Source organism: Anoplopoma fimbria, chromosome 15 (assembly GCF_027596085.1).
Source record: "Anoplopoma fimbria isolate UVic2021 breed Golden Eagle Sablefish chromosome 15, Afim_UVic_2022, whole genome shotgun sequence".
NCBI lineage: Eukaryota > Metazoa > Chordata > Actinopteri > Perciformes > Anoplopomatidae > Anoplopoma > Anoplopoma fimbria.
In genome coordinates this window covers 23,279,681-23,304,651 of record NC_072463.1, presented here as the reverse complement: position 1 = coordinate 23,304,651, position 24,971 = coordinate 23,279,681, and the positions used below count along the sequence as shown (strand labels likewise).

Below are 24,971 nucleotides of genomic sequence, written 5' to 3'. Positions count from 1 at the left end.
GCATGTTGACGTAGAGATTCGAACCACCAACGTTGTGGTTAAGGACAAGCGCTCTACCTCGTGTGCCACAGCTGTATGGTATAGCTAGTCGAAAAAACATGAAAGAAGTCATACTATTGCATGTCGAAAAAATCATAAAAAAAGTCATGAAAAAAATCATGTCATGAAAAAAGTCATACTATTGCATGCATGTCATACTAAAAAAAATTCATGTCATAATAATTAAGCCTTTATTAGTCCCACAATTGGGAAATTACAATTCTCTGCATTTAACCCATCCCGGAAGAGCAGTGGGCTGCTATGAAGCACACGGGGAGCAACTTTGGGGTTAGATGTCTTGCTCAAGGACATTTCGACACGTTGACTTCAGAGGGGTTCGAACCTCCAACCTTGTGTTGCAGGACAAGCGCTCTACATCGTGTGCCACAGCATGTTGAAAAAGTCATGAAAAAAGTCATACTATTGCATGTCGAAAAAGTCATGAAAAAAGTCATACTATTGCATGTCGAATAAAGTCATGAAAAAAGTCATACTATTGTATGTTGAAAAAAATCATGAAAAAAGTCATACTATTGCATGTCGAAATAAATCATGAAAGAAGTCATACTATTGCATGTCGAAATAAATCATGAAAAAAGTCATACTATTGCATGTCGAAAAAAGTCATACTATTGCATGTCGAATAAAGTCATGAAAAAAGTCATACTATTGCATGTCGAAAAAAGTCATACTATTGCATGTCGAAAAAAGTCATGAAAGAAGTCATACTATTGCATGTCGAAAAAAGTCAACTATTGTATGTTGAAAAAATTCACGAAAAAAGTCATACTATTGCATGTCGAATAAAGTCATGAAAAAAGTCATACTATTGCATGTCGAATAAAGTCATGAAAAAAGTCAAGAGAAAAGGGTTCAACCTTGCAACCTGTGGTTGCATGGACAAAAGCATACTATTGTATGTGCCACAGCTGTATGATGTTGAAAAATTCACGAAAAAAGTCATACTATTGCATAGCTGGTCAAGAAAGTCATGAAAGAAGTCATACTATTGCATGTCGAAAAAGTCATGAAAAAAGTCATAGCATAGCATGTCAAAGGAAAGTCATAAAAAATCATAGTATTGGTTTCTGTAAAAAGTCATAGTATAGTTTTGTTGAAAAAAAGTCATCGTAAAGCATGCTGAAAAAAGTCTTAGTATAGTATGCCAAGAAAAGGTATAGTATGGGATGTGAAAAAAACATCATGAAGTCTGTGTAAAAAATAAGTCATAGTTTAGTATCTTAATAAAGGTCATAGTGTAGCATGTCAAAAAAAGTCATAAAAGTTAAGTTAAATATTTTGGAAAAAAGTCATAGTAAAGCATGTCAAATAATGTCATAGTATAGCATGTCAAATGAAAGTCATAAAAAGTCATAGTATACTATGTCTAAAAATTCATAGCATAGCTGTCGAAGAAAGACATAGTATAGCATGTTATAAAAAGTCATAGTATAGTTTGTCGGTACTGTCGATTTGTAATTGTCAGGTGCAAGAAAACATGAACCTTAAATGTTTTCTTGCACCTGACTATTATAAAACAAGGTATTATTTTGGTTGAGTAAGTTTTACAGATTTTTGGATAAAACTGATATGATAGTTTTAGACAATGTAAGGTTACAACTGCAAACACCTCAGGATTAGTCTCTTACCGTCCTGTGCATCTTGTCCTCCAAATCCTGGTTGATCCTCTGAAGAGCTGCATAGCTACTCTGAATCCTAAAAGAACAGAGAAGAATCATTATGGCCTGATTTGAATACATACCAAAGCAAATGAAAATGTCAGAGTATGTTACTGTTCATACAGCTAAATTAGCACCAGTAATCTCAATTTAATTTTAGACAGAGAAATAAATAAATGAATACATCAGGGTAGTGACAGAGAATATGGGGCGGCTTTTGCAGGATGTACTATCTCAGGTTTGGAGATCACTGAGGATAAAAATCTACTGAGCCAAAGTTTATGTTTAAGTGCCACAGCAGGAGATACTATGAAATATTCATATTTTATGATAGGAAGTCAGTAAACATACATAAGCAGACCCTTAGCACTGACTCTTAGTCTTCAGCTTAAGACTAACGTTATTTTTCTCTTGTATTTCTCCTATTAAATATCTCGTCACTATTGCTGTTTGGTAGACCTCCAGTCCATTAGTGAGCTTAATGGAACAGGACCTCTCCTCTCTATTTGTTAACTTGTTCCTGGTGTTTTTTATCATGTCAGCTCTCAGTTCAGTAGCGCATTTTCAAATTAGCTAGCAAGCCTAAGAGAGTGTTGATAAACCAGCATTTATGGCTCCATTAACCAGACAGATATGGAGAGTGGGCAGGGGAGACAAGAAGCACAGACACATAATAAAACAAAGACCTGAAAGAGATTTGAGCTGGCACAGAGGGAGCGTAAATGAGAATGAAGGAGTGGCACCAAAAGAAAATGGTTCACTGATTGATGGAGAATAAACAAAAGCAGCCATTATGAGCAACAGCTTGAGTGCTGTTACTCATTCAAAAGGAGCGTAAGTCCTGAGTTTGTTATGCACCAGTCTCTGTCTTCAACAAGCTCTGCCTATCATTCAGATGGTTAAAATTAGGACAAGAGGGTTGGGATTAGGTTGTGCCAATCATAAAGAAAAAAGATAGAATTTGTGCACAGCCTAAGACGATCACACTCAGGTTATGACAGACCCCTCGTCCGCCAGGTGGCCCTACGTCTGCTTTACAAGCTTCAGGGTTGAGTTTAAAGGTGCAAGATACAACATTGGGAGCATTTTCATTTCCTTTTAACAGCTGTCAACAGCTTTAGCACCATTTTAGCTAACAGTGTAAACCACGGTGAAATGGCTGACAGAACTTCTCTGCTCAAGTAGAAGTTACTCCACTATATCTTTACATAGATAATAGTTGTTTGCTGCTATATTAATGTTCTGATGGTTAAATACTGCTCCTTTGAAGTTAATTTAAACAGCACATTGTACATGCATGAAGATGCTAATTAACTATCCAAACAGAAGACCACAGAAAGAAGGTGAATTGCTTCCAAGACCTTGAGGAGACAGAAATAGCCAATTAGTTAATAAAGTACAAAGGTTGCAAACATATTGGCTTACAAGATCAGCAATACTGGACAATACTCCAAAACACTGGATAACAGATGGATCGATTACATTTTTTTTTAATTCTTCCTGTTGACAATATCTGCACATGGCAAATACAATATAGTTAAAGTTAGGGGGAGAATAAAATCATGGTTACAGTTAATAAAAATGCCGAAGTTCGTTTCAGTTCTGGTCTCATGCACAATAGTCAGATGCCCTCTAAGGTGCACAATACTTCCTGAACTGAATGTCAGCATTAGGTGGAGGTGTGCACTCGCTGCGATTGAGCTAGGTAACACTGTCATGGCCTTTAATGACATGTTACAGCATGTGAAAACCCTCTACATCTATGAACTTATTTCCTTGTGGACACAACCCGACTTTGCTGGTGTTCTTCCGTGTGGGTAAGTTACAGTTCTGCATTAGAGCAAAAGTAAAACTGCTCACAGAGGCATGCCCACATGTGCTCACACACCTGCGTAGTTTCTCTGTAAATTTCTCCAGTTCCTCCTGGGCCCGGCGCAGCTCTGTCTCGAGGTACTGCCGAGTGGAATCAAACTCTGTCTCCACCATCTCTAGTTTGTGGGTGGTGTACGACAGGCGCTTACGGAGATCCTCCTTGTGGTCGTGGAAAGAGCTGAACATGCAGCAGAGAGAAAAAACAGGAGTACACAGTCACAAAACTGAAACACAGACAGAGAGAAAAGCCATAAAGTAAGAAGTAAAGAGTGTATGTGTTTTTTGTGTGAGGGAGGTATTGGGATGAAATGTAGTTTGAGTGTAACTCAGTTTGCAGTGAGAGAGGTCCCAGGCAGGGGGAAAGAAGTAGGTCCAATGGGGAGGAGGAGATGGATGGAGAAGGAATACTAATCATTTCCTATTCACAGGGAGGGAGCAAAGCTCGGAAAGGAGCTCCCATAGGTGTTCTGGTGAATTCTATTACACAACATCCTATTAAACCTCTGAAAGAATAGGAAAATATTTTTTGACCCCAGACACAGACCATGGGTGATTCATAGAAGAGAAAATATAGAATGGACCATAGTATTGTGTGCAAGTGAGCTTTAAAGAGGATGAAAGGGACAGAAAGAGCATTAGAGAAAGGGAGTGAGGGGCCACAATAGCACTGATTCAACACCACCACCCTCATCAACAGCAACAACACACCAGTCAGGGAGCAATATTTTGGGGATGAAAACACAGACTGAGACTGACTGAGGGAATGGATGGGGATAATGGAAGCCTAGTGATGGGGAGCAGGGTCTGTGGGAGCTCTGGGGGATCTAGCATTTTGCCAGACTGATGGATACTTGGCTCACAGAGAAGTTTGATGGTTCAGCTCTGCCAACCAGCAGGCACAATGAGTGCACCTCCAAGTCCACCTCGGCCCAGAGCCTCAATTACGAAGCCGGCAATAAAGGAGGAGAAAATGGTGTCCACATATAGACTTATAGACTGTGTTGTGTCAATACGAGGGAGGCACTACCTTTAATATCTGGGTTGGTTGAAGATCTCCACTAATCAAGTCTTCATCAAGCGTTAAGAAGTCTGAATTTAAGTAGCTAAGCAAAAATAATCACATTAACGTGGACCCTGACATTGGAATAATAAATAATGATCTAGTTGTGTTCAAAAACAGCACAAATATGCACCAAATTTAAGGGAATAAATAATTTTGTTGTGAAAGTGCAGTGGCACAGTGACAGTGTAGTGACTGTTACCAATATCATCATGTTTTTACATTTGTCCTCAAATCTCTCTTGAAAAGAAAGCTGTATAACTGTATTTCCCAAAATGTTTAATTGTTCCTTTATAAATGTTATAAAGACAGTCAGATGGATGAGTCATTGAAGAGTTTGTATATCCAAAATGCTGAGGTTTGCGGCTTCAGCCCACTATGCTTGCCTGACGCAAGGGACACAAAATCTTTACAACTTCTCCGCTGTCTAACAACTGCAAGTGATTTTGTAAAATCACATGGCAAAGAGCCAGAGTGCTATTATAAGTAGCTAAAATGTGAAAATTGCCCTAGGCTCTTAACACTATGTAAGGCCAGTTTAATTAAGTCTGAGTGACATTGATTCTTTTTTTAGGGTGTTCCTACATTTTATTTCTGTTCAGATTTGTGTGTAGGACTTTTGTTTGTTAAGTGCAGTAGAGCGTCAACTTAGATGTAGATGTCATCTGATACAAGACAAGAGATATGATGATGAATGATGGGAATGAATAGATGCAACATTATGCTTTTAATGGCTTTTTAATGGTCATGACCTCCTGATGAGAACCCAATTCTATTAGTCAAAATGAATGGATGAGGCTGATGTTTAGAGTTTAAAACACTCCCCAGACTGACTCATCTTACCTTCTTTTCTGATGTTTGCAACCATTTCTCTGTGTTTTGAGGGCAGTTTTGCCAATGTATATCTTTTTCATATTTTTCTCTCTGCCTCGGCTCTCATGTGTGTATAGTTGCCTCTGCTGCTGCTGGTCTGCTGGATGTTGAAGCCAAGTTTGAACTCTAACCACAAACCAACAGTGAAAGCTCTAAGTCTTGCCTGGGGAGGCAGATAGGGGTTGGCTATCTGTGATGACCCTGGCAAGAGAGCAGAGAAAAACAGCTTTGAAGTCCCACAGATTTAGCAGCACATTCAGTTCTGTTGACTCCAGACAAAAACAGAGATTTTTGGGTAGATTCAGAAAATGAGCCAGTTTGGTAGGACGAAGCACAGCTGGGGGCTCAATTAGATAAGTTCAGCAAACAAACATAAATAGCATGCAATACTTTGAACTATTGCGCTGTAGAACTCTTGACTCTGTTCTTCCTATTGACAGATAAATGCACAAATATTTTCTCCCTATGATTCTGCAATCCATCCTCGTATGTGCACACACTTTTTTTTTTTATATGAACAACACTAGTTACACTGTTAAAGAAAACTACAACACTGATTGTAGAATGATATAATATTAAAATATTTCTATCACTTGAGCCTTCTTTTCATCATTTACTTCTCTCTCTCGTTGGGAACAATTAAATGCAGCAACCACAAACTGCAGGACCCTATGGAATAGTGAGTTATTGACCAGCTGACCACAGAGGTTATTCCTCTATAAATCAGGGTTATGATGAATGTGTATGTGTTTCCATTTCCTTCCTTCATAATCGCTCTAGGGCTAGGGCTTGAACTCAGGGGTCCTGCACCATAAGAACTTAACTACCTGCCAATAGCAAGGCTTGGTGCCAGAATGATGAAAATGTCATTATGCAGGTGCATTTTTAGGGTCTTGTTGATATCAATGCCTATAAGCTATTAACGTGATGTCACAAATCAGAAAATGTCAAATATTTGCACCTGAAAATGTAAGATCTTAAGAGAAAAACATTTGCTACAGCCCTCTCCTGAGCATGGCCTGCCAAGCTTTAGATTTCACCACATGCAAATTTCCCCGCTGCGGGACTAATAAAGGATTATCTTATCTTATCTTATCTTACATGTTGAAGCAGCTAGTAGCGAGCTGTAGTTAGAGCAATACGAGTTTGGAAGGTGGTGTGTCTCTTTTAGCCTTTCCAAAATCAAAAACACATGTGAAAAATCTACAGGAATGGGTTAAACACTGTGCTTATCTGCTATCACGTGAGCTGCAAAAAATAAGCATCGAGCTAACTAGTTAACTGCAGTAACCTAATCTTGCATTACTTCCAAGGAGCAGTTCAATGGCTAACTACATTTCTTGGGGTTAGGTTACATTAAAGGTCCATTCACAAATAGCACAACCCCTGTGTAGTATTTCCTCACTGTGTGGAAGCAGGTCCTGGATGATATCAGAGATCTGGCTAACAGGAGTGGCTCTGAGGTGTTCTTTATTGGATTTGGGCAAGTTTTCACCCTAGCAACAGCAGCCAAACCCGTTAAGTTTGCCAAACACTCACCCCCTTTTCTATGGTAATGTTTAAAGTAAAATGTATCGTATTAAAATACAAACAATAAAATAAATGAAACCTGTCTAGTGTTACATTAAACACAAAATATATATATGATCTTACTTTTTTCCTAATCATATTCATATCACTAACTAGCACTCCAATCCAATACACCAACATACTTTATTTTTATTTTTATGTCTTATGGGTCATTAACTAGTGAGGAGGCTATTTTAGATGAATATGCATGTTAATTAACTATTTTCAAGCTTCTGGTAGCATTAGTTTTCTGAATGTAGCTTGCTACTCCTAATAAAACCTGAAAGACAGTCGTCTTTTCAGCCATCCACATCCAATTTTGAGTATTTCTTAAGGGTGGGGGCGATGCTTGGTGAACTGTCAATTTACCACCACAAATATATAACACAACTGAGCCACAAACATTTCCAAAAGTGCATATATTTGCCATTTAAACAGCATTATGTCTTGTCCTTAAAAGCTAAGTAAGCATAAATGCATAAATAGAGACCAGCAGCATAACTTATCAGTCCCTGCAGAGTGGCAGGGTGGCAGTTCAACAACAAACTGGAACAAATGTTTTGTCGCCTGCTGCAATTTCCAGTGGCACCCCTACTTATTATTTTTAATCTCCCTTCAACACTGGCTCAGGAAACAATGGACGTTTCAATGTCAATATGGTGGCAGTAGCCATTTTATTATCTACAAGTCACAGAGGGAAAGTGAAAGAAGTGTGGTTCTATAGAGCCCATCCTCACATGTACAGACATTACCACACACCTTCCTGCGATGCATACACACTGTGCCCTCACTGTATCTTAACACCTCCCCAAGGGGATAAACAGCAGATCTCAAGGACCCAGGTGTTGTTGGCAAGGTAAACATTTACTACATGAAGTAACAAATGTAAATCCTCAGAGAAACTCGTGACAGGCTTACTGCTGTTTCTACACTACCAGAGAAACTCAAAATAGCAACAGATATGTAAATCAAGCACACTTTCCTCTCTACAGTGTTCCCTCATAATTGTAATAGTGTGGTGTATACACGAGTAAACCTTATTTCCCAATGTGTTACACCTTGTTTCAATAATCAGACAATGCACACTACAGGGAGTACAACAAATGTTTGTTGTACTGCTGCAGACTATAACCTACTTCAGGCATTTTCCACCTCCCACTCTGCCTGTATACTTCCTCTCGTTCATGGTACCAATGTCAAGGGACTCCAGTTTAATTTAGAAAAAAAACTTAATGTGGAACCTGCTAAAGGTCACAACCAGCAAGCATCCATCTTGGATCTATAATGCGTAGCCCCTAATGGTGCCCGCAGGTTGATTTACTAGAAGTGAGCTACGGGAGGTGGGTGAAGTAGCCACTGCCTACCAAATATACTATTCACAATCAGCAAATGAGGACGTTAAACTTTAATGGCCTCTGTGCCATCCCTCCTGAAGTCTGCTCTTAAGTGAGCAGCTCACAGAGACACAATCACCGTATCAACTGTAAACTATAAGCCTTCATTTTCCAGCTTAAAGCAGTGTTTCCCAGCCTTTCTTTTTTCTGGGGATCCATTTTTTTTTTTTTAAATGGCAAACCATCCTGACCCACTTCATAATAGGCCTTTTACATAAATGAAAGTTCCTGACCATTGTCACTCCCATTCGCATCGTCTGATATTATCTTGAAAAGGTAAACCCAGCCTTTCGAAGATATTAGATAAATCACAACCTTATTTATGCATGTGTTATTTGAAAGAAATACACGTTACATACTTTATAAATCAGACCAAATGCATGTAGGCGTAGTTAACATTGTTTTTTCTCATTCTTTTAATATCTTCTCACCAGTTAAACAAACAGAACGTATGCTAGCCTTTCATATTTGATTTAATGTTATAAATAGACTACAGTAGATCAGAATCAGAAAGTTAGCTACACTGCAAACTGGAAACAGGAGGAAACAGCTAGCTTTGCTGTGTTGAAAGGTAACAAAATCTGTCTTCCACTACATTTAAAGTTTACAGATTAACACCCAATATCTAGTTTGTTTTATCAGTAAAAAACAAAGTGTAACAATGATAACCCATGGACACCCTGGGTTGTTACTGAGTCTGGCCAAGATAAATGTAGTTTGGCACCCCCATAAAAACACATCTTGCCATTTTAACACGTAGTTTACCCTAAAACTATGCATTAAGGTTTGGTAATGCACAAACACTGCTACTTAAGGAGAAGGATAGTGAGTTATCAAGGTGGAAAGTGACCAACAAACTAGGGAGTATCAAAGGAAATGCCTCACCACCTTATTTGCAGGGAAAACAGAAAGTGAACACACCCATAATGTTGGTTATATTGCCTCATTCGAAAGGACGCCTAAAGTAAGTCTGGTAAAGTTGAACCAGGACATCTGTGTAGTAAGCTGTGATGAGTAATAATTTTACCATTTGCCTTCTGTTCTCTTCCAAAGAAGTTTGGCTAACCTGGGCAATTGTGCAATTTTCTGACTGGCTAAGCTTCTTGCCTCACTTGTCTTATTTTAGCAATGCCATTGCCTTCCTAGACCTGAGCAATAACTTAATGTGAAGTTATGCAGTAGGAAAAAAATGTAAAGATAAGACCAGAGTTGCAGCAAACCAGAATTATTTCTAAAATGTCTCTCAAATGCTGTGTAATTCAAAAGGAGGACGAAAGCAGCCTCAAAGCCAAATTAGACAAAAACAAAAGCAGAAGTGGTGATAATTAGCAACATTATTTAACTATTATTTTCCTTGGTGTGGTCTACCAGGATGGTTGAGGCTTTACTTGAGTTGTGTATTTCTTCTGATGCAAGACTCCAGAAATACAACAGTCTCTTGTGCATTCTCCACTACCAGCGGCCAGAAAAACAGCTCTGCGGATTAAGTCACCAGAGCAATGATGATGACTAGTCAACACAGTTTGCTGCCTGAAGAGCTTCTACTGAGGAGCGCTGTTTATCCCTCCTCTAGTTTCTATCTACATATCAAAAGAGCCTCAACCTTTTAGTGTGTAGAAGGAAGAAGTTGGCCTTGAAACTAATACAACTTTTAAAGCTCTCCTATAACTTCTATTAATTAATAAATGCCAGAAGTATTATTTTTTTATTTGCAGTTATATCAAATCATCTATCATTGATAACATTTGCATTGATCAACTGTAGTTGTTTTGAGGGTTTAAATCAGGAACTAGATGTACAGTAACAGACAGAAGTATCGGACTTGACCATGATGTCAAACACAGTTCAGAACCACGCAGCAAATATGTTTAAATTTACAGTCGGGCTTAATCCATAATCCTGTTTTCCAACACAAAAAGCTCCCGGGGATAAATTAATTGATACCGCATTGTTTCCCTTGCTGCGCCGTGACTCATCAAACTCCCTCAAGCTCCTTCATGTATCCTTGTCCTTTTTAATAGCACGTCAGTCATAACAATAAAGTTTTATTTGTGTAGAGTGGAAGAGGTGTGTGCGTTTATGTAACAGGCTTCAGAGGAAACAGCAAGCGTTCAATCAATCTTGACAATCTTTCGGCATATTTCACACTATTTCTGATCAGATCAAATCCAGCCAGGGAGCCACAGCAGGAGTCACCACAGGTGAGCTTTTTTTGCAGTTCAGAGCTGGGTAGCCTCTGTTTGACTAATTCAGAAAGTGGAAGCCTCACATCGTAGACTTTGTCCACCATCTATCCAGTATCTAACAGAAGGATTCATGTTCAACGCAATGTTCAGATGAGCTCCTGACAATTGTTTAAAGACAGACTTTGAAAAAATGTTAATCTATCCTTTAAGATTTTAAGACTGGTATGAGTTTATTGAGACCTCTTATTAGCTTATCTATGTCAGTCCCCAACAAGTGAGTTAATGCCATTTTCACCTCAGTGTCATTAAGCTAAGTGTCATAAAAGCCATTTCGCCTCGATGGAAAAGCTTCACGTGGCAGTAGACTAAATGATAAAGAAGCTTTAGTAAATTGCAACCCCATCTGTAACTTACTGCTGCCAAACCATATTTATTACTGTGTGCTACTGTCAGCTCACAGCTCCTCAGAGTCTAATTTAAAGCTACTTTATTATGCTGCAAAGTGCAATGTATCTTTGCATTGACTGGATCGCCATCTGTCACAGCACAACATGAGAAACTGGATATGACTGGTTTATGGTGACGCAGGCTTAACAACAGGTTTAACTGTCGACTTTAGATATTATTTTGGTAGCAATTATAAATACTGCATTTACTTCTGGTGATTTAACATGTGTAAGACAATTTACTAGTTAAGGCACATTAGATAATGTATTGTGGCTCTGGAGGGAGTTTTGGTTGTTGAATTGTTTCAAAAGCAAGGACGGTCTAAAGTTGCATTATGGAAAGTCTGGGATCCAGTGTCTTTGGAACTTGACACAAACTATAAACTAAAAGTCATGTTTTTAATCTGCCTCTTGCAAGTTACCTGACTTTATGGATGTGTAATACTAAATTGCTGGAGTACTCTATAAAATAATCTATTCTTTCTAACATAGAAATAGTTTTCTGAATGTTTTTTTAAAGCTCCTTATTAATCAAAGGGTTCTTGTAAAAGCTATTTTCAGCTTTCTGTCTCTATAAGATAACTTTTCTGACCTGACAAAGGTTCAGACAAAATAAATCGATCAAATTCATGTAATGTTGTTGTCTGAAGATTTGATCCCTGGTCGGGTTTGGGTTTTAAGTTATTAAGAGATTTCTCTATTGTCTCTTTCAATTTGTTGATCATATTTCTTTATGCATTTCACCTTTTGCAAGTATATATAAAATGTCCAACGATGGAGGGAGACCCTCATTAATGGATGAAATAAAGATAAAATATAGCTTCAGATTGCGGGTTGTGTTTTCCTGTGAAGAGTCACCAAACATACAGTGATCATTAGACTGAAGCCTTGGGCTTAACACTAACTTCTTCTTTTTTCAGTCCTGTTGCAACAATGTCAGTGTATGAAATAAAATCAACCAAAATGTTTGTCTAGAAAGACAGCATGTCCCAGAAAAATAGGTTTGAATCAGAACTCCCCTTCTATTCAACAAGCTTTTTAAGAAACATGAATAATGTAGACAATAAAGAGCTGAACTATTAGTTGTCTTGAGTTTTCACTTTTATCTACATATGACTCTGTGTTCTAAAAAGATTTCTCTTGACATTGTGCAAGTTTCTTTTTGAGTAAAGGATGAAGAGAATTTTTCCTTCAATGTGGTCTGAAGATTGACAAAGTACTAGACTTCTGATTCATCAGGTCAAATGAAGTTCAAGTCACCTTTTACTTTAAAGATGTTTCCCTCTTCCTCAAGAAAAACAACTCCAGCTGTCCTAATTCTCATTTTACCCCAGGGCACAATTGTGAGATCGGCTTAAATTCCACCTCCTTCTGTCTTTTTAACAATAGCTGCCCTTGCAGTAAAAACGATAGCAGTTATTACAAAAGGGGACATTAATTATTTAAACTTGCTTAAGACTTCATGTTTCATTTTGCTGTACCTGTATGTATTAACAAAAAGGGTTCGGCTCTTTTTCTAATAGTGTTTCCCGACTGAAAAATCAGGGCGCCAGATCTACACACAGCCGAAGGCCATCAGTTCATTGCTCGCTTCACCCCTCCATAACCTTTCAAACAAGCAACAATAGTGAGACACGGAAAGAGAGAGAGAGAGAACGAGATGTACCAAAACGATGATCTATAAATTGTGTGTGTTAAATCCACAACCTGAGTTAAGATTTCTCTATTGTTAAATTTCTGTCAAAGTGAAAGAGTTCAATCCTCACTGGGGTTGCCACGACAACACAGTCGTGACATACCGGTGCTCCCCGGCTAGGGAGAATGAGATGCAACACTACGGAGACAGAGAAGTATTTTAAAGTTATAAACTGTAAGGTAACTGCCGCTTGGTGCATGTTGTATTTAGTACCTTCTATCTTTTTTCTTTATGCTTGATTTTACACATGGTAAATCTTTCCTGGTTTATAATAAAATACCTGTCAAACTAATAGCATCCCCATTAGCTTGAGTTTTACTTCAGTTGTACTCTCCAATGTCTCTGTTTGAGGTCAATAAAAAGCATCTTATCTTATTTTTAGTTGCCCAATAGCTTTATTTAAAAGGTGTAGTAATAGTGTGGGCAGTAACACACATTGACATATAGTCACCTTCTACGATAACAAGACGAACAGTTGCCTATCTACAGAGACATAGAGTAACATTCATTTGGAGGCGTGTTTCTCCTTGTCCAATATTGGCTCTCCTTCTAGCTCTGCTTTTGGTCTCTATCAGTTATTGAAAGAAGATGTGTCTCTTTAGCTGTTATATGCTCCACTGTAGTGAGACTTAACCAAAACAGTACATTTTCAGGCTGGAAAGAATAAACATATGATCGATTGTTCATATAAAAATGTTGGATTATAGTTGCTTTAAGTAGATGCAGTCTTTGTTGACATTGCTATTGTCCACATTTCAGTGTCTGCAAAATAGCAAATCAACATACCATACTCTTATCTATCTGCAAATGAAACTCTCATGAAACTTTTTACTATATTAAAACATAACGGAGGAACTACTTAACATAACGTCAGACTTCAGTTTATAGGACCTTGCCACCTCACAACATACAGTAGTTCAGCTCAGCACTGCAGAGCATAAATAGGTACAAAGGGGCATGACGACCAAATTTTGCCTTTGAAGAAAGGATCCTGCGTTTTTCACCTTGGAGGCTTTTTTTCTCTTTATCATCACAGCCCAGGCTGGACATCTCGAAAATCCACCATGCATTACACTGCAGGAGGCTGCCAGGGGTTGGTGAGCTCTGAGAGCATGTGGGCTGAACATACAGCAGCATGCACAGCACTCCAGGGTGCAATGAAGTATTTACTGAGGTGTAATGGGTGCAATAGGGGCACAGTTTGTTCAACATGTAGCTCGTAAAAGTGCAATGTGTGTCTGTTTGTTTGACGAGAGGCTTTGTTGTCTGGTGAAATGGTATCTTTTATTTGCAGCCCGACACGCACAACAGAGGCCGGAGAACAAATCATTGTTGATGTAATAGGAGCAGTATCTGAACCATGACCCTGAACAAGAGGGATCAGGACTAAAGCTAATGCATTAATGAGCAGCAAGAACAAAGAAAGAATAATTAATCAGAGCTAAAATAGCCTGTGTGGAGACATTGAGATTAAGTTTAAACCCCTGTGTTGAAGAGCTCTATCCTCTGTGTGTTATATGTGATGATAAAAAACACAGATCTTACCCTTCTGACATGCAGTACATAGACTTTGTGTTTACTGTATGGCCGCCCTTGAGGCTTATGTTGCTCCGCTGACCCTGTCCTGTTGGTTTTGACAGAGCCTTATAAATGCTCTGTGGCAGACAGGCGTATCTCCAATAGTCCAGGGAGCGAGGAGGGTGGTGGGGCAGGAAGTCAAAGAGAGACGAGGTCTTAAGACTTGAACATGTGACTGAATCAGAGAATACACATACACATGCACACTCGGAGACAAAGCCAACCCCTTGGGTACCCTCCAAGGCAGATCCCTAATCAACCACTTCCAGATGCTACAGTAGTCCACCCTTCTAAATTACCCCCGCATAAATCTCTGATCTCATCGTCTCAGAAATAATTAGACAGAAGAATGAGAGAGCGGGGAGGTGGTAAACCGCCCCAGGCTAACCTAAAGGGAGCTTTCGTATAGTATCTGCTTTTTCGATGCTACGTGCGTAGATTAGGGGAAATACGAAAGAGATGAACAAATAAAAAAGCCTCTTTAGGTATATTCCTCAAAGTCTGAGGCTCAGTGGGCAAATTAGATCATGGGTAGATACAGCTGATGAAGGTAAGTGGAAACATTTGTAGAGACCTAATTAGAAGTCACAGCAAGTCAAGTGGAACCAAAACTTTTTTTCTCCATGCTTTATAATGAGCTGTCTGTTTTTAATCTTTTAATCATTTTACTCTCCACAGTTTATCCAAAGATAAACTCAGCAGCTATAGTATGTACTTCTATACGTACACAAATAAACTTCCACTAACCTTGGACTCTTTGACACTTTGAAAAACTTTCAGAGATGTGACTTTTTCAGTAAGCAGTTATCTTTCGACTCAGGAGGCAGAGTATCAATTTTAAGAGCATAATGCACTCCTTTGGGCATCACCGATTTCAGCTTTCAATTTTACTTTGACATTGACATTCATTTTACATTTTTGCTGAAAGTTCAAGGTACTTTTTCATTGTCTGACTTGAACAAGATAACAGAACAGCATTTTACCTTATTAGGAGAATAAGATAAGATAATCCTTTATTAGACCCGCAGCGGGGAAATTTGCAATATTTGAATTTGAATATTTACCGTCTAAATATATATATAAAGAAAATATGACTTACCATAAAGTTTGAATTACCTACATGAAAAGGGTACAATCAAATATATTGTAAATTACTTTTATGAGGCTATTATTCTCTTTATGTGCTTTTCTTTATCTCTGTGTTCTTCATATTGTTTATTCTGCATGTGAGGACAGTAAATTCAGGCTGCTTTGTAAATGCGCGATAATCTCAATTTGGTTGGCATCAATCTAATTCAGTTTACAAGTAAAGAACAATAACAGCCATTGGTGATAAGTTGTGGCGTATTATCTATGACAAGAATGATTTCGGAAAACTAAGGAGGAGCAGTGCATGGTGTGCTGTTGCATGGGTTTGGTGGAGCTGATGATTTGTTTGGACAGCCTTCAAGATTTGCTCATCCTAATTTTGGATCCCTAGAATGACCAACTATTTATGTGGAGTTTGGTTGTGAAACCTGTCTCTGTTATGAATTATGCTTAAAAATGTATTTGTAAACTAGCATTGCCTCTTATGCCGTGCACAGTACTGCAGCAAAGCTTAAGATACTTTCATTTTACTAGCATTGCTGAAGTAATGATACATTAATTACATTCTATCATACTGCTAAAAAAAAAGTGCCGAAAGGGTTAGCACTCATTGTTCACTTTTCTTTTTGTTTTATTTTTACACCAGATTAATTAAAGCCTTTCCTATTGCACAGGAAGTTTGAAACTCACTTCAAAGATCCAAGGCGCCCCTATGGACAGCACCTTATTTGAGGTGCTGTTTGCTTTAATTATGTAACAGGAAGCAGGGATCATCACCGCAAATCAATGTTTCCTCACTTGCTGGGTGTGAAAGCAATTAACTTCTAGATGTTATGATGAAGTTATGCTGACATGCAGATTATAAAGACACCTAAAGGCTACATATGGAGGAAGACTTCATGATACACTCAATGAAATATTGTGGAATCAAACTTATGAAGTAAAATACAACACTATCGATTTAGCCTTCTCCTTCTCTTAATCTATACAAGGTGAGGAGTTTGGTTTAATGAGAACAACTTTCTCTCTCATGACGCGCTTGTTCAGCCACAATTGTCGCTCTGTGGTATCATCATGCCCAGTGAATGAATATGAGAGTTAATTGAGGGCTGTGAAAACATTTGCCACCTCATTATTTCTCACGCCAATACAATCCAAATGGCAGTTGAATGGACTGAGCAAAACAAAAACAAAAATGCAGATTTACTTCAGCCACACCAAACAGTCTTCAGTAGTCTTACTTCTTCTGCTGCATAGATGACACTGACAAAAAGCTTCAAATACTCGAACACACTGCAGAACATGTATTCATATTCTCCAAACATACTGCACTGTTGAATGCACAGCAGTGTACCCAACCCTTCTGTGAAAGCACTCAGACTATGCAACACATGGACAGAATGTCACAGCTACTTCCAACAACCATTATTTTTTCACAAGTGTAACAAATCAACTACACACACTTATCTTAGAGCAGGTAATAAAACCAGGCATGCACTTCTCCTCTTTCTCACCTTACCGTTTATATGCTTTTCGCCTCATTTTCTGCAGATAAGATCACAATATTCATGTGCCTGTGCATCCCCTCAGAGCGGCATGCATTTAGAAAAAGCCTCCTCTAATTCTGACTGGAGACAGGCTGGTAGGCAGAGAGGCAGAGAGGGAGAGAGAGTGAGTGAGAGAGAAAGTGAGAGAGCGAGCTGAGCATTGAATGGAGCAGAAGGAGGTGTATGGGAAGAGGAGGGGTTATTGGAGTGATGGAGAGAACAAGAAGAAGGAGAGAGAGGTGGTGTGGCGGTGGTGTCACTGCCGGTAGGAGAGGAGGTAAAAGTGAAAGTAGCTAACCTCGTGTCATGCTGCATCTCTCCATCAGATTCCTGTTAGGGAGAGAAGAATAGAAGGCAAATGATTAGATTTATTTATCAAGCAGATTTATCTGGCGCCGCTGCTGCCACTACATGCAGTGGAGCACCTCTTATCTAGTGTTTAACGAGCTCTCAGAGCGGATACGTCTCAGCAAATAAATATATCTATTATTTCTCACTCTCCCACATACACATATATCAGTACTGAGAGCATTAAGTGACAGAGGGAGGAGGGAGAGAGACGGACCAAGAAATGACAGATTAACAGTGCAAAAGAAAAATGCTGTGTGCTGCAGAAATGAAAGGAAAGTGCCTGAGGGGTTAGAAGTAGACTTACATACAGTGAGAAAAACCCAAAACATGAATCATAGAAAATGGAAAGGAGGAAAAAGAAGGAAGGCAAACAAATCTGTATAACTGTATGTATGCAAGTCAATTTAAAAAGAATAAGTTACCATTTTTGGGGGAAAAAAACACTTGTGAGTAAGACGACATTCGATACCACTCTCATGTTTTTTACTTTAAATATGAAGCTAGCACCAACAGCCTGTTAGCTTAGCATAGCATAAACAATGGAAACAGCTAAACGGCCTGGCCTTGCCGAAAGATAACAAAAATTAAGTCTACGGGCTTTTCTTAACCTCACCAATTAATGAAAACACATATATCCCCAAATGTGTACACCAAAAGCTTCCTTTAAGATATACAACATGTAAAATGTCATAAAAGATAGAGGTGACACTTAACTCTATGAGTTATGCTCCATCATGTCTTCATAAATGTGTCCTCGTCTAGAGATTATTGTGAGAACAGCTCCTTGTTTGCACACATTTGTTTGTTACACATGAATTATTCATGACATGGATTTCACATTTACCATTTACATTTTCACTTCGGCTTAATTCTTTGGTGCAGAACCAATTACTCAACGCATCCCCTGGACCAGAGTTGACGTGGCAGCAAATATGTGCAGCCAAAGTCCAGAAAAAAGAAAAGTATTTTACATATACAGATATTTTACATATTTACTGCTATACGACAGTGCTAAAATGCTCCCCAATGTATGTTCACTCTCTAGAGCTCAGGAGGTCAGATAGTTATAGAAGTTTGTGTGTGTTGTTAATGCTGCAGTAGATTAGTTTGTGTGCAGGTGTGTCAGGTATGTGTGCCAAGTTGCATGCTGTTCCAGTCAGCCTCAGGATTTATAGTTGAGGATTCAGTGAGGTCTTATTATTGTTACAGGTACGTAGCTTCAACATATGTGTTGTGAGAGTGCAGTGTGTGTTTGAGAGCACGTGTATGCTGTGCTTCACAAGGTTGTGTGGGTGTTACAAACAGCGAGAGTGATACAGCAGGATGACTCATACAGCTATTGAATGAGACAACGCTCAGTAATCCCCTCTGTCCATCCCTCCATCCCAGCATCCCTCTGTGCGGGGAGGGCAAGCCTAGAGAGAGGGAGGAGGAGGAGGAGGAGTGGATCGACATTCCTGGAAGGCATCACTGAATGATAATCTGCAACTGCAGCTATGGACGTAGATTCATTCAGGAAAATGTCTTAATGATTATGGTTATTTTACATCAGTAACAGTTGTGAGCACTGTAATAAAACATGGTCATATTCCAGATGTGATCAGCTGACAGACACACAGAAATGCTAATTTTGATCTCAAGGGTGTGTTAGTACACTGTGACATCACTGATGGGTTAGGGTTACATGTGCAACACCCCCCATTCTGGGGGTACACCTATAGGTTAACAATACAATATTCAGAGCAATAATATAGCAACAAAGCGTAGGACAGAATGAAGTTGCTTTCCCTTTCTATGTGTGTTGTAATTTGTTTTTCTGTGGTTCGTTTACAAAGCCGGGCCGTCTGCACAAGCATGTTAGCGCATGCTGGTTCCTGTGTGTGTCCCTCTATCTAGCTAATGGCCCACATTCTGCACTGCACTCATAAAGCGGTAACTGCTAGACACAGTGTCCTGACACATGGCATTGTCGCCGAAAACATAACGCCAATCCTCTAGTTCCCTCCCAGGTTAGGTCTGTCAGCACTGTTGCCATTGTTTGCATTGTTAGCACTGTTAGAAGCTTGCACTGCAACGTATCCTCATACAGTGGGTTGTATGATATCTTACGACAAGTTACTACATATACATATACACATAACTTTGACATATTATCAGCTTTTATGTTGATAAGGCGAACCCGTTAGCAAATTGTTGCTTATTACAGTTATCCAGTAGAAGCTTATACTGTTTACAACAGCCTTAAGGATTATACACTTAAGATAAACTTCCCAATATGTATGACAATTTAACTTTAGTATAAGTTATAAAATGAATAAGAATTGTGCACTGCAATTTCATCATACTACAGTCTGTGTATACTTTACTTCATCGTATGCAGTATATTACAGGGGGAACATTTTTTTATACCTTTCTTGCACAAGCACAATGAGCGCAGACAACCCACTCCTTTTTTCCCCTCTTTGCCTGTCCAAGTCACTAACTGTGTGAAAAGCTGAAATACAGCAGTTTTCTCTCATGATACCAAATGTATTCCTTTCAATGCGTATACACCCACTCAACTGCTGAACGGTTGCTAGGGAGCTGCCATTTAGTGAAATAATTCTAACCAGGAAGCTATGTCCCAAACATCCACCTGCTTCCACCCTGTTGGACATTGGTCTAGGTCCACCGATTTAGCAACAGATTAATAGTACAACAGTGCAGCAGGGTTTGAGAGGCCATAGTACCGAGTGTCGTTTCTAAGCCTGAGGCTCAAAAGCACACAAAAAGATGGAGGAGAGTGTTTAAATTATTAATGTATTAGCTACATTCACACAGGCAGCCAAGCAGGACAGTGAAATTTGTTTGAAACCTAAGCCATCTTCTCTCCTTTACTCTGGGCTCTGAGTGAATAAGCAGTAAATAAGAGTGGATGTATTTTTAATATTGCATGCCAAAGGGACCAATACTTTTCCTTTGCTATCTTTTTTGTCGGATGTTTGGAGAGCAGAGAGATGCTAATGCATTTAAATGAGAAGTAATATAGACCTTTACCGTAGCACTCCTTTGAGAACATCCTGGTTATGAAATTGTACATCCAGTGGGGAAAGATTCCTTCCAACTGTAGGTCATGCTTTCCTTTTCAATTAATATTTGAAAAGAACGATTGCGGGATATGTTCTGTTCGCATAAACCCGATCCTGTGCATGTACAGCATAAAATAATTCACACTGCCCATTCATGTTACTTTAATGAATAATTATGTTTGCAGAATTTGTTCTGTATGGTAAGTGTGATGTGTCAGACGCAATTAAGCAAAACACCAAACATAAACGATTCACGTCTAATAAGTCTGAACGAGTCAAATTCTCCTAACAAGGAGGAATTTGATGCAATACACTGTCAAAGCCTTGCATAAAGATTGAGTGAAATCATCAGAGGCTTGTTTAATCGTATTCATTTGGCTCCTCATTTCAGGTTATCTAAGTCTACTCGAGACTGCATGATGATGAAACACTAGTATATGTAACTTTCCATATATATATAGATATATATCTATATATATATAGATAGATATGTGTATATCGTATTTCTTTAAATTATTACAGTTATTCTGAAAGAAAAGTATTGTTGTAACTGCAGTCATCATCTTGACCATGTGTGTTGAAGGTAAAACAGAAGTTAAAATGACCAAATGTTGATTTAGTCCAACTTCTAATCATGATTAGAAGTTAGCTATACCTTACACTAAGTGAATACTAATCACTTTCAAATGTATTTTACCTTGAACTGTAAAAGCCTGACAGTATGGGCAACTATTTTTGGCTTTGAAAGCATTTGTGTTTACAGTATGGAAGTTAAACTTCCCAATAAGTACACCTCTAGAAATGATGATATATTATTGGGTAACCCAACCTTGGTGCTGGTTCACACGGACAAAGAAGCATGTTTCAGACGTTCTGTTCTTGGTCACAAACTTCCTCTATCTGGCTAAAAGCAGCGGTTTGCAGCTTAAGGTATGTCAATAAGAGATGGTAGCAGATGCTAGTTTACACCTTTCCATTGCCAACAGAGGGAGAAGACTTTAGGGAGCAAAAACAGATAGATTAGTCCAACACAACCAACTATTCACAGGACCTATGTTCTACCAAAGATAAAGAAATTGTTGACAGGGCTTTGTGCAAACTATTACCATCAAATGCCAGTGTCCAGTGCCAATTTTTATTTCGTGGTGTAGAAAATAAAAGTGTCGAAGTCAGGCTGGTGCATAGGCATGTAGACCAATTGTCATGAAAAGACCAGAATTTGTGCCCTATCACAGACCTTTAACCATGATCTTCCCCAGCCTTAACCTTAATTGTTCAAGTCACCATATGCAGATATTATTGAAAAAAGAACAGATTGTATTACAGGGTTTTTCCATTTTTCAACATTCTTGTCTGGTGATAGTTGTGTATGATACAGTGCCACCAGGACACTGTTTTGGGAGGGGAATGTCCCCTTTTAAATGTAATTTTCCATTGCTATGAGCACCTCAAATAAATTTAAATAAAAAATGCTGAATCGGTTCTTTAAATGTGGTGGTACTCACAGTGATATTAACAGGTCTGGGCAGTGAAGTAGATCTGTACGACATTCTGGGAAAGCCCTCTGGCCAGCTGAAGACAGGGCAGGGTTTACTCCGTCCGCTGGAAGTTATTTGAGGAGGAGGCGGCTCATAGCTGGTAAACACCAGTTTCTTCTCTTTCTCCCTCCCTCTTTCCATCCCTCTGTCTTTCTCCCAGCAAGGCCTCTCTGTACCTCGGTCCTTTTCCTTCCCTTTCTCTATTCCTCTGTCTCTCTCCCAGGAGCTCTCTTTTCTCTTCTCCCTTTCCTTCCCTCTTTCCATCCCCGAGCCCCCATTCATCTCCCATGGAATCCTGTTTTCCCTCTCGGTCCCTCTCTCCATAACCTTCTCTGGTGCTTTTCCTTTCCTCTCTTTCCCCAGGGCGCCATTAGCTACCAGTTCATCAAGTCGCCTGACACTGTCAATGTCTGTCTCCAGATAAAGTCTCCCGGTTGAGGGCTGCGCCTGGATCTTTGTAAATAGCTCCAGGTCGTGCTCTGGGTACAAGTGACTTTCCCCTTTCACATTCCTCAGCACATCCCCGGGCTCCAAGATCTTACAGATGGGTAGTGTCTTGCTCCACTGTTGGATGGAGCTGGTAATGTCCTTAGAATCATACTCCCTGATGGTCTGGAGGATTAAGCTGGTTGGGCTGTACCACGAGTTTGTTGCTGATGTAAACAATGGTGGTGGTGGTGGGTTTGTTGGTGTTGAATGTAGTGTGGCTGTTAGTGATGGGTGAGATGGGAAGGATGGGAAGGATGGGGTTGATGGCGGCGGTGGTGGAGGAGATGGGTAGCGATGTCGAAGGGTGGACTGTTGCTGAGAAGGGTCACCGTTAGATTTCAACACTCTACATGTCACCTCATTCAGAAATTGCGAGAACTTGCGCCTGTCCTTGGTCATCTCTTCCTGTTGATTGGATGGCGCTGAGGCAGCATTCTTGCTCAGGCTGGCAGTCGACGCATTTTGGGTCCCCACGCCTTTCCTTAGGTCTGTGGAAGTTCTCTCGGGAGCACGATCTCCTGTACTTTCAGTTTCAGCAGCAGAATGTGAGAAGATAAGATTTTGGTAAATAATTTCAGGCTCAGACATGGTAATAGCAGATTCATGGTCACTGGCGTAAGACTTTTCCCCTGATGTCTCATCACTATCTTGCTTAACAGGAGCTCGTAGCAGGCAGGTGGCCCCTGAGCTCCAGCTGTTTGTGTCCCAACTGCCATCATCATCACTGGAGCTGCCGTTGCCACTATTTAGGCTGGGGCTGGGACTTGAGTTGTCCAGGCTTCCAAGCGACCTCCTCTTCAAGCGAGAGATTGATCCCCTCAGGCTGGATAAAGAGCCCCTGAAGCTGGAGAGAGATCCTTGGAGACGTGGCAATGATCCTTGGAGGCAGGGAGCAGACCCCTGGAGGCTAGAAAGGGAACCTTGTGGGCTTGAACTGATTGAACTGTGTAAACTGGAAACAGAACGCTTTAGTATCAAAGGAGAGGATTGGCGGCGTAGCGGTGGATCTTCTTCATGGTCACTGTACGGTCCAGAGAAGACGGGGCAAGACGCGATGGAAGAGCAGGAGCCACGGTCCTGCCGAGTTCCTGCTGTTCTGGCTCTTGGTTGGCGCCGGAGAGTAGCCATATCCATTGCTTTCTTAGCCCTTCTTCGCACAGTCTTTGGTGATCCTCTCTGTACAGACTCAAGCCTGAGACCATCGTTTGAAATGGACACACACAAGTGAACCATGTCAGGCTATGAACAACAGATTTCCAATGGTTGTCTGTCCTCTGGCTTTGCCCAATTTCAATTGTCTGCCCTAGTTGTCCAGGCCACCAACAGGGCACCCAAGCTGTTGCAGTGTGACACACTTTCACTGCCCAAGCTCAGTACACAATGAGATCCCAAAGAGGTTAGAGTCTGATAGTGATTTGGATGTAAACCAACCTACTTTCATCACCATTCATAAACTGACGCTGTCAATTCTATTTTTTCCTTTTTGAAATAACATTATGGATCAGCAGCTGCATCACCAATGCTTTGTTTATAGGCCTCATCTGTAATGAATTTGTGTATCGACAAGGATGGTGTTGGAAAGCAGCTGGATATCCAGGTCAGAGATATTGACCACAGTTACCACGTGATATCTGCTTTGTGGGCAGCAGGCAAGCAAAGTGGCCCCAGATTAATTGATTATACATGGTATTTATAGTGGTTGGTTGTGGAGTTTATTATGCTGCAGTGCAGAGATGAACTTACAGGAGTATGTTAATTAACTTTAACTCGTCCCTCAAGACACACTTCATATTATTAATTTGTCACTCCCACAATCTATTTCATCTCAAGACAGAACATCTCCATGGAGGTGGTTTGGTGCGGAGGAAGCATCTGTTGCCTCTTGCTCGGATGAAAAGGAGCCTCCTAGCAGATGTTACCTTGTCCAGACACCTGGCCATTAAAGATGCAACTCCTATCACAAACATCAGCTCTCTAGCTGAAATAATAATACAGATTGGTAGTGCTGTCTTACAATTTTCTCCCATAGACATTCCATTTCCTTCAAGTCTTGCACACCTATGTAGTTTGAGATACTCTTATATCAATTAAATAGTTAATTTCTTGAATTAATTTTTATCTTGTAAAAAGGGCATGACAGCATCATTTGATATATCTTGTGCTGAGTCTTACAAACTAATAAGATAATTTAGGTACAGGATATACTGAAAAGAGACGTGAGATAAGAAAATAAGAAAACCAAAGCCATTATGGAGACAGAACAGACAGATTCCCCAATGCGACCAAATGGACGTTTTGTCAGTGGGACATCGATGACATCCTAAGCAGTGCTCCAGTCTTGTGTAACCACAGCAGCTAATTGCATTGTTGCCGCAAAAGTGAAACCTTGCATCTATTAAAAGACTCTAAATGGAAATACCACTATTATAATACAACCTATTAAATAGATGCTAAAGGATGATATTGAATATTTAAATTTTTAACACCAGTGAATGTA

The 24,971-nt window shown here is 39.6% G+C and overlaps 1 protein-coding gene across 1 annotated transcript in view; it reads right to left on the bottom strand.

Annotated features, from left to right (window-relative positions):
• The window catches only part of LOC129103854 (brain-enriched guanylate kinase-associated protein), a 49,278-nt gene extending 43,702 nt beyond the window's left edge, over positions 1-5,576 (bottom strand). The window contains exons 1-3 of the mRNA XM_054614473.1: positions 5,494-5,576; positions 3,607-3,768; positions 1,689-1,755 (exon numbers count right to left, since the gene is read on the bottom strand). Coding sequence (XP_054470448.1) covers positions 1,689-1,755; positions 3,607-3,768; positions 5,494-5,564 — 300 coding nt within the window. The 5' untranslated portion in view covers positions 5,565-5,576. The remainder of the gene's footprint in view (positions 1-1,688; positions 1,756-3,606; positions 3,769-5,493) is intronic.
• Between the last annotated feature and the right edge of the window lie 19,395 nt (positions 5,577-24,971).